Source organism: Mangifera indica, chromosome 5 (genome assembly GCF_011075055.1).
Source record: "Mangifera indica cultivar Alphonso chromosome 5, CATAS_Mindica_2.1, whole genome shotgun sequence".
NCBI classification, from domain to species: Eukaryota; Viridiplantae; Streptophyta; class Magnoliopsida; order Sapindales; family Anacardiaceae; genus Mangifera; species Mangifera indica.
The window spans coordinates 12,398,579-12,408,959 of NC_058141.1; the positions used below are offsets into that span (position 1 = coordinate 12,398,579).

General features: G+C 32.2%; 2 protein-coding genes across 2 annotated transcripts; one reads left to right on the forward strand and one right to left on the reverse strand.

Moving 5' to 3' along the window:
* Positions 1–1,246: 1,246 nt before the first annotated feature.
* On the reverse strand, positions 1,247–2,407 carry LOC123216065 (probable LRR receptor-like serine/threonine-protein kinase At1g67720). Its single transcript, XM_044636418.1, has 2 exons — positions 2,113–2,407; positions 1,247–1,889 (listed from the first exon to the last, which is right to left on the reverse strand). Exons 1-2 carry the CDS (start codon positions 2,130–2,132, stop codon positions 1,616–1,618), a joined length of 294 nt encoding a protein of 97 aa, XP_044492353.1. The 5' UTR covers positions 2,133–2,407; the 3' UTR covers positions 1,247–1,615.
* A 1,781-nt stretch (positions 2,408–4,188) lies between these two features.
* LOC123216064 (E3 ubiquitin-protein ligase AIRP2-like) lies at positions 4,189–6,956 on the forward strand. The gene is made up of 6 exons (XM_044636417.1): positions 4,189–4,382; positions 4,574–4,681; positions 5,163–5,325; positions 5,463–5,529; positions 5,626–5,860; positions 5,988–6,956. Exons 2-6 carry the CDS (start codon positions 4,599–4,601, stop codon positions 6,193–6,195), a joined length of 756 nt encoding a protein of 251 aa, XP_044492352.1. The 5' UTR covers positions 4,189–4,382; positions 4,574–4,598; the 3' UTR covers positions 6,196–6,956.
* The last annotated feature ends 3,425 nt before the right edge of the window (positions 6,957–10,381 follow it).

The following is a 10,381-nucleotide window of genomic DNA, read 5'->3' on the forward strand; positions in this document are numbered from 1 at the left end:
CAAGAGAGGACTCCAGGGTCCAGGGCATAAGGGTTCAAAACTTATATGATAATATATTTAAAGATTATACATTTTTCTGATTAAGTTATTATGCATATACTCATAAACCAGAATTTTGTTGATGTTCTTCTTTACAGTATTCAATTCTGTGTTCAATTCTTGACAGAAGAGCAACCTGCAAAAGTGTTCTCCTGGTTAGGGACCTTCATTCCTATGAATTGTGAAGTGGCTTTCCACTGGGATGGACCATGGCTAATGTAATACAACTGGTTCATTTTTGCGCAAATGAACATATTGGATATCAATGAACAAAGGATGATTCAGCCATGATATTGATTGCAATCCCTTTTCCATCTTTCATTTTTCCATAGTAAACAGAACCAAAACTTCCTTTGCCAATTTTGTTGAAAAAGTTGTCAGTAGCTACTCAGAAAGTCAAATATAGTATGCTACACTATCATCCGTAAAAGGCCCACCGGGTGCCATTGGATAGGCCGTTGAAGATTTTGCACCGATTTGTAAGTAGTGACCTGATGGATACAGCAGAGTTACAGAAATAAGATGACAAGGTCAATCAATGTAACAGTAGGCCAAGCTCTACACACCTTTGTCATCACTTTACTGATTAAACACTCCTCCTAAAAGTATGCAGTAATAATAAACTTCCCAAGAACAGAATTAAGAGAATTGCTAGAACTGCTATCGAGCTCCATTAATTATCTCAAAACGCCTCTTTTGCTGTGCAAACTACATAACTGAGTGAATGAGAAGGTATTAAGTGAAGAGCTTACACAATTTTCAAATTGATGAGATTACTCATATCAGGAAGTTTCCCTGTGAGAGAGTTTCCATCCAACCACCTTGGAAAATCAAAGCCATTAGACACAGCAGAAAAAAGGATTTTTAGACTACTAAATCATCTTTTCAGCATATTAGCACTTACAGCCATGTCAGTGAGTCCATGTTATTTAGGCCAGATGGGATTTCACCCCTTAATATTCTTTCTTGACTGGGAAATGTTTAATTGGTTATTAAAATCCATCTCTGTATAGCTCTTACAAGAAATTACTGTCTCTAAACTTCTAAACATGAGTTTCTAAACTCATGCTTTCAATATTTAACATTGCATAAGCATATATGAGATTCTACATTCTACATTGCTTCTTTCAATATCAGGTTTCCTGCACTTGTTTGATATTTCTATCCTTTCAAATGGCTATTTACAGAGTCCTTGGAAATTGCATTAAATAAATTTTGGAAAAGTAAGTTTCCAGTTAAGAAATCTATCATTTACTTGGCCACTAGCAATTAAAAGTATAATTAGACAATTATTCATCAGATCATACTTGTCATGCACATTTAAAGTTTGCTGCATATTTGCAGGGAACACGGACTTATTTGTAATTCTTTTTAAGAAACAGTAACCTAAGAGAAGATTAAAAGCTAACAACAAGATCTTATCTTACCATCTTGCCAGTCAGTTTTGCCAGCATAAAACTGAGAGTTACATTCATGTAGCTGTGTTCATATAAAGTGTAGCTTCCATTGGCATTCTCTGCAATATTTCTACTGCATTGCCATAGTCTTGTATGCAAGGTTGCTGCAATTTGAATTTTCAAGTCTCATTTGCACCCAAGTCTTCAATTTCTGCAAAGTATGCATAAGCTGGAGCATTGGCAGGAAAATCTACAAGGTATAATCCATAGCTCAGTACACCTTCCGTGCCAACAACCGCAGTTTGCATTACTTTAACAGGAGGGTATTCTCTTGTTCTTATATCTATATCTTTTGATGTACTAATCCTCACCATGCCAGGGGCCTCTCCAACAAGATAATGTAGCCTGCTGGCAAGATCTGACTCCCAAATTTTGTCATAAGGATCTGAGTACCTGATAGAATAAAAATCATGTTGATAAATCTGCACTGGTGATAACAAATTGGCTGAATTCCATGCTTGATTATTATGGATGAGACTGAATTTGTTCTGCTCAGTCAGTGTCAGCTTTTAACTGCAGTTCAGTGCCTGTATTGAGCTATTTATGCTCAAAACTTGGAAAACACAAAGCTTCTGATCAATATATCTGAAGTTATGAACATTTATAAGGAACTTACCTCACAGCATATGCACACATCAAAGGAACTCGAGGGTGCTCTGATGATCATTTCATTCACATAAACTCTTGAAGCATTCAACACTGTCACAGTAGATCACCTGGTTGCATCCAAATAGAGCTGAAATTTTGGAAATAACTCTTCAGTTTCCAAAACCCCATAATGAATTCTTGCAAGAAGAATAATATCCCTCCTCCCTTTTGTGCTCAAAGTACAACAATATTTCTTGTTTTCTGTGGGAAAATCTCTTTTGGATTTTCTACAAACACTGATTTTCTATACTTCATTATACCCTTGTCTACACCAATAAACTGTGCATGCATAAAGAATTGAAAAAGTATTACTATGGTCATAACCAAAATAATAATATAATACTTCACCCTTATAACACATTAGTGGATTTTCTTTAATTGTTTTTTTTTAGTTCTATTATAAATAAATTGGGGTGTAAACACTTTTATTTAAGCAATGCATAAATATTATTCTCCTAATTTCTTTTTTTATATTTCTATAAAAAGAAACATTTTTTATCAATAACTCATGACCATTAATTTAAGATTTTGTCAATAAAAGAAGTGGGAGTAGGGACTAAGAAAAAGAAAAAAAATGAATAACATCAAGAACACGACATGAGGATTAGTATTAAAAATTTAAAATCAAAAAGATTTACGTTTAATTTTTTATTATACTTACAAAACTTTAATTTATTTGATATAATAATTATAAATCTAATTATTATATTATAAATTTATACGTTCAATTAATATGGATGGAACCCTAATTTAAAAAAAAAAAAAAAACCATGACATGGAATGCTCTTGCTTTTTGGCAAATCGCAAAAGCCCTTGAGGCCAACTTGTATTAATTAACTTTGACTAATGAATAAATAAGATTCTCTATTTGTTGGACAACATTTAGCTAATGGTCCCATCTCTGTCCTAGTCACCAAAAACATATAAATACTTTAAAAGGGATAAATCCCAATTAGTAATGCAATGAAATCTATGCATATATGGGTGGACGCACTTTTGTCACTTTGTTTGAAGTTTCTATACCACCACATTAAATACCTTTGAAATAATTTCAGTATTAAATCAGCAACAATCCAAACTACCCACCTACCATTAAGTAAGGTTCTTTATTAAATCAAACTGAACTCAAATTTGATTCGATTCAATTCGACATCAACTAAAAATTGATTTACATTGATTCAAGTTTGAGCCAAGATTTTGCAAAATACGTTGATCTCGAGATAAAATAATCCTAGTCTATTAATTTTCGATAAGATTTTGATCTTGTCCTACCACTTTTTGAGATTGACTTGATTTGAATCCATCTTGGCAAGGGCAAGTGTAACAAATTTTGATATGGGCCCAAGCCAGTATTTAATTGGATTGCTTTAATTATGGGCCTACAAACCTATCACTTTCAACTTCCACGTGCACTGGATTTGTACGGAAACTCTCAACTCGTTCGTTACCACATGTTATTGTCATTTTTTGTATTATTTTATATTTATTTACAAAAATATCTATGCTTTCACTTTTGGAAATTATAAAATAAAATTGCTCGGTGGCAATTCAATTTAATAAATTTAGTAAATATATTAAATATTATGTAATTATATAATTTTATATTAATAATTAAATAATATCAAATTATATATATAATCACATATTATTTATATATATCATTAAATAAATATTTGAGAAATAACATAATTTACCTAGTAGTAGTACACATACACCTATAATTTAATCAATAAGGCTCTGAATATATATATATTTTATATAATTTAGATATATAAATTATATATCGTTATATGATTAAATAATTTTAAATTAAAAATAAAATAATTTTTAATTATATAATAATATATTATTTTTATATTTATATTATGTATAAAATATATACAATCGTAATATTAGTCTAATCTAATAATGTGATTAAAAAGAAAATGATTAGAGATTGGGCCCCATGACCCACAGCTTAAAATTATGGGCCTGGCTGATTTGAGCAGGTTGGTTGGAGACTAGAATTGCCATTTCAACTTTCTCTCTTAAAAAAGCTTTACAGCACAACCACAGACATTAAAATTTAAAAAAGGGAAATTTTCAGAGTGCTGTAATTTTCTAAACATAATTTTAAAGTAGTAGGGAAGTAAGGAGGTTAGAGATACATAAATGGAAATGAAAATGGGAGTTGGGGTTGGAGGAAATAATGAAGGCAAAAGAAGAAGAGTTGAAAAGTTAGCATATTAGACAGAGAAGGTATCCCTTTCTTTTCTTCAAGTGTGATAGGTTTAAACACTTGAGCAAGCAATCTAAGCTACTCTCTCTAAATCTTTTAATCTTTCTATCTCCATCTCATCTTTCTTCTTCACATTCCTAAACTCTTGCTTTATCTGCCACCCAAAAAAGCCTCTCTTTTGTGTTTCCTTTTATTTTTCTTTTTCTTGCGGGAAATTAAGAAAAGGCCTGAACCTCATGTTGGTAAAACAACCCCACAAGTCTTCTTTTAGAGAGTCTCTCAAAGCTCTTGAAGCTGACATACAACATGCTAATAGCTTGTAAGTTCTTTGATCGCTGTGTTATTTTGCCATTAAATGTATTTGGTATGCAAATTTTCATAGCACGAAGGCTGCAGAAAATGCAAACAATTTATTTACATTGTCCTGAAATTGTAAAAGGATCAAGGAACTGGTTTTGTTTCTTCACGTTTTGCATTTTGATAGTAATTATTTCAATCAAATTTTGGTTGTCAGATGGAATTTCTTGGTTTAGGTGGGTAAAGTTTAAGAATTTTAATATAGTGGATATGGGTTTGTGCCAGAAATGGTTTTCACTAAGCACCTTTAATTAAGAAGTGGCATTTGTGCCTGTGGATTATAGTTTCCAAAATTCTACAGTTTCACATTTTGATTGCTAAGTTTTGTTGTCGAATTTTGCTGAGTCTCAAAATTGGTAATAGTGATATAATTTTTCTTTTTCTTAGCAAGTGTGAACCAAGAAGGGTTTATTGATCTTTAAGGTTCAATTGGATTTTTGCAGGGCAGCCGCTATACCAAAAGATTATGGTGGGGAATATGTTCAGATGAGATTATCATATAGCACATTTGCCCCCTTTGTTCTTTTTTTAATTGAATGGATGGATTATAGTTGTACAGATAGCCTCCCCACTTCCTTAGGCCTGCTCCACATACTAGTTTACAAGGTGGGTAAATGTAATTTGTAGTTTATCATAACCAGGTTGATGATTTTCCAAATATATGAGGAAAAATAAGTAGACTGTATCTTTGATTTTGCTTTATTGAAATGACGCTCTTCATATATATATATATATATATCTAGGTATATGTTGATGGAATGCCAACTTTGTCATCAAAAGAAAGGAAAGCTTCACTAAGGGAATTTTATGGTCTCCTCTACTCTCTGACTTCTTTTTCATCAATATTCAATTTCCTTTACCTTTTTTTTAAACTTATGTTTGGATTCATTGAAATGTCTATTGCAGCTGTTATATATCCTTCACTCAGGCAACTTGAAGGTGAGTTTGTTGTACTGGAAGAAAACAATGTGAGAAACTGTTTTTCAGAAGTTTCAAGTAGGAACATTGTTGAAGACTGGAGGAAGCTCTCTGATAAAGATTTAGAGAGGGACAATGAGTGTGGAATATGCATGGAAAATTGCACTAAGATGGTACTACCCAACTGCGGGCATTCCTTGTGCAGTAGTTGCTTCCATGACTGGTATCCTCAATTCTCATTTCTGCAGTTCCCCTTTTAATAGATAATTCAAAAACATTTTACATAAAGAGATTGATAAATTATAGTAGAAATATTTTACACCACAATGTACTTTGCTGTTGAATTACAGGAATATGCGATCTCAGTCTTGCCCTTTTTGTCGTGGTGGCCTAAAGAGAGTAAGCTCTAAAGATTTATGGGTTCTCATTAGCAGCAGTGATATCATCGACAGAGTTACTATTGCAAAGGAAAACCTGAGGTGTTTCTACCTTTATATGGAGAACTTGCCTCTCATTACACCTGAAACACATCTGTATGTTCATGATTACATGATCTGACTTACAGAGGAACGGTGTCGTGAATTATACTACATGCTGGCCACCCCTTGTTCATAGAGTATGTATATGGGGAAGTTTGAACTCATTTACCTTTTGAAGAACCATTTAATTGTAGATGTATATAATTAACCGAGCATCTGGATTCCTAGTTTATGAATTTGCTACTGAAAGGCTGGCAACTTTGAAGATTCACAATGTACCATTACAAGCAGCCTGGAAAAAATAGAGATTATATACCTTCAAGTATATGGAAGGAGTAACAGATGTAAATATAAAGAATAAGGTATGCTTAGCATTCACCTCAGCTTTTTGGAACCTGAGTGTTGGAATGAACATGCAAGGAAACTGCATGATACTTGGTTTCTGCTTATATCAGATTATGTATGACAAATACCATGTATCAAATGTATTGTCTGTCCTCCCTTTCTCTTGATTGAATGAAAGAAATACTATGAAGCATTACCATTAGGGTGCACTGTACCACAAGTAGAGCATCACTACAATCTCAGCAATGCAAGATGAGTGGTCAGTCAATCAATGGTTTTCTCCAAAATGTGGCTCCATGGTTTAATGGTAAAACCACAGGGGCAGTAATATTTCACTATGGTTTCTGATGTAACAAGCCGTGACTCTCGAGAAGAAATTTGGTTGGTTTGGCAATTACATAATGTAGTTTAATACCTTGTAAGATTTCCTTGGTATATGCTTACCTTGTAATGGACTACTAGTGAATAAGTACTCATTATTTTCTCACCCACAAATTTAAGTTCTTTCTTGTAGGTTAATCTAAGGTTAACTTGGTTATCTTGGATTACATTTACTGCAGCTTTAAGAAACATTTAACCAAGGTTGTGCTCCTCAGATTCTCCTTGACTTTAGTTCTTTTACAGCTGAGAATGGTCATGGACATGTGGGCTTTTACACTAATAATTATGAGACGTATGGTTTTGGTAATGTTACACTAATAACCGAAATTAAAAGATTATTTTAAAAATAAATTAGTTAAAAAATTATTGAGTATAAATAATTATTATATTTGATAAAATTTAATAGATATAAATAATTATTTTATTTAGTTAAAAATAATCAAAAGAATGTTAATATATTATTTTACTTAAATGTCTTTATATATAATTATTTTTAAATATATTTTATATTAGTTATATTAATTAAAAATAAAACTATTTTTGTCCTAAAAAATTAATAAATAAGAAAATATTTATAATAAAATTAAAATCACTTTTAATAATTTTTTAATATCTAAAGTAGATGTATTCTTATATTATCTGTCATATTATCAATTATAATAAAATATTATTGTAATATTTTATTATCTCACAACCAATGAAGTAATGTTAATAATAAAAAATAAATTATTAAAATATTTTTTTATACATTGAGCCAAACGAAGAGACAATTTTAATTCAAATAACCCTAATGAGGTAAATTGAGTGACAAATGAGAGGATTCTAAGCATAATAACATAAGAGTTAAAATTTTTTTTTGGTAATATTTCAATAATAAATTTTTGAAATACCTGATGTAAAGATTGTTACGATAGTTTGACTCAAATAAGATTTTTCACCCAATTAAAAGGTTAATGATGTAACCCAGAACCCATTAATCATGCATCCTTGTACTGTCGTACAATAGAATCACAGATGTGAAGGGGCTATAGCTGCGTAGTACAGAGCCATGAATTATAAAAAGAGAGAAGGAATAAAGAGGATGGAAAAAAAAAACATCATGCTACGAGGCCACTAAACAGGTGCCACAATGGAGAGAATGGGGCAGTGGCATATTCCTCAGAACAAAGCTGTGATTGCATTATTCAGCATCTTGATGATGGTGCTAGTTACATTACAAGTAGTGAAAAAATGAAAGTCTAGAAGTTAAAAGGAATAAACAGGTAAGAACAAACCCCCACACTCTGAAGCATCATAGGAGAGCACAAGAGCAAAGGCTATATTCTTAACTTTTAATTAAATTAATAAAAAGCAACACCCACTTAAATGAAGTTGCATGGAGTTCATCCTCCCAATTTGTTAATAACCAATTATGCTCACCCTCTCTTTAAGTAAATAATTCTCTTCCAGAAAAAGTACTTGTTAGTGGGCATTTCCTTTTAGAGCCTTCATTATTCTAAGTTGAAATCCCCTCAATAACACAAAATAATTACAAGTGATGAAATGAACTCATCATCATCTACTTAGTCTTGACAAATCACTTGGTTTCCCTACCGTAAGTGGGTGACTAGTGTGGATACTTACTCTGTTTGCTCACGAAACTAATGTTAATGATCATTAGTGCAGAGAAAACCATTCTTTTTTTTATAAATGGAGTTCCAAAGTAGACAATAAAATTATACATACCTATTTTAAATATACGAATAAGTATATATTTTATGTATATCATCATGTGATTGAGTGATTTTAAATTAAAGATAAAATAATATCTAATAACATAATGACACATATAAGTATGTAATTATTTATGTACTCAAAATAAACACATATAGTATTGTTCAAAAGAAGATGCCACTTTATTGGAACCAAATGCCACTATCCTACCCTTGATATTAAGTTTGTTTTCTTAAGGCTTCGATGGGATGTTATCGTGGCCTCTTTCCAGGACATATGTATATATTTAACTGATTAAAATTCTTCTAGATTAATTTGTTGGTTCCCATCCTTTTCATGTCTAAACCACTAAACAATTTTATTATCATTTTTCCAGTTATCATCCACTGGAATCATTAATCTTTCTACTGTCATCTTGTCACACATCAACCCTTATGTCATTTTTCATTTGTGTTCATGTCACCCATTTACAGGTTTCTGTTTTGTGTGATTTCTTTTACTTTCAAGTTTGGTGGCCGAACCCATTTCCAACCTTTCTTTGAACTTGCACTGAAGTTCGCTTCAGTCTTAATTTCAGATTTTTCGTTTTACATATTAGACATGTTTTTGTTGCTCAATATTCACTGTAAATCTTAACCTTTTTCTTTCTATGTTACAATTGAAATGATATATTCCTTGGTGATTAAAACAATACAGCATGAAAACAGAGTATAGATAATCCTGAAAATTATAATAATTACAACATGCAAAAATTTAATATTAGTTTTGGAATCTTCTCCTAACTCCATTTACAATAATTTTCATGTTGGAGTGGTGACAAATTCAAAGCGTGGAAAGCACGCCCCAATGAGAATGGAACAGGCATCTACATTCGTAGATCTCTTAGTTGACCTGACAGAGATGTTTTGTCCCCCTGCAAATGGATCCATGTGATTGCTTTGAAGCTCTTTCTGGGTCTAATCCAAGCTATTGAAGTCCGTAAACTGTTGAAAGAGCAACTTTGTGGAGGTCCTGTACTGAACCCGGATTTTGTGTGACATTGAGTGTCCAATTACTGTAAAATATTCAACAAAAACCTCTCTCTCTCTCTCCCAGCAAGTACACAGAAGAATACTTTATATTAGCAGAATTATTGAGAATCTAAAGGCTTCTATGCTCCCACTACATTATTTTATGGTTTCCTCATTCCATTTGTGTACTTTCCATCACACCTAGCTTCAAAACCCCTGATCAGATGTCAGTGCTTCATTGGTTGAAACAGTTTTAGTCAACTGAAAGCCAAAAGGGTATTTCAAAATTTTGATTTTGCACCAATCCCAATTCAGTTTGTCTCATACAAGACATGATCCTGAGCTTATCCTGTCATTGCTCTACGGCTCCAATCAACTTTTGATGATGTATGCTCAGATGCAACTCACGTGCTGTTGCACTAAACAAACTTTTCATCCAATAATTCCCCATGAAATTGCTGTTGCTTATCTTCCTATTTTTGTTTTCTTGTCCACAAAGTGAAAGCATTGCTTTTCCAGGTGGTGTACACTAGTCTTGGTCTTTCTAATGTTTATCTAAATTTAGGGTTCCTAAGCTGAAAACCTTCAAATGAAAATGGAAAAACAAAAGTTAATTGGCTCAGTTACTTGCCAAGTGCTCATATTTGATTAGTCTCAATTCAATTTTTCTCAGGAATACAATGAATGAAGAATTGAATAAAAAAATGAAAGAGAAAGAGTACCTTATCTTGTCCCTGTCTTTGGAGTTTCTGATGTTATTGCTATCTTTTCACATTCCACGACTGGTATTATCTCACATCTATCTTTACAATGTCC

What these genes read in the sequence shown, in the direction of transcription:
- LOC123216065 (XM_044636418.1), bottom strand. Translation starts at nt 2,132, where the DNA reads ATGTGTGCATATGCTGTGAG. An exon ending in ATGTGTGCATATGCTGTGAG is followed by an intron (nt 1,890 to 2,112) that starts GTAAGTTCCTTA and finishes TTATTCTATCAG; the next exon opens with GTACTCAGATCCTTATGACA.
- LOC123216064 (XM_044636417.1), top strand. Translation starts at nt 4,599, where the DNA reads ATGTTGGTAAAACAACCCCACAAGTCTTCTTTTAGAGAGTCTCTCAAA. An exon ending in TTCACTAAGGGAATTTTATG is followed by an intron (nt 5,530 to 5,625) that starts GTCTCCTCTACT and finishes TGTCTATTGCAG; the next exon opens with CTGTTATATATCCTTCACTC. An exon ending in AGTAGTTGCTTCCATGACTG is followed by an intron (nt 5,861 to 5,987) that starts GTATCCTCAATT and finishes GTTGAATTACAG; the next exon opens with GAATATGCGATCTCAGTCTT.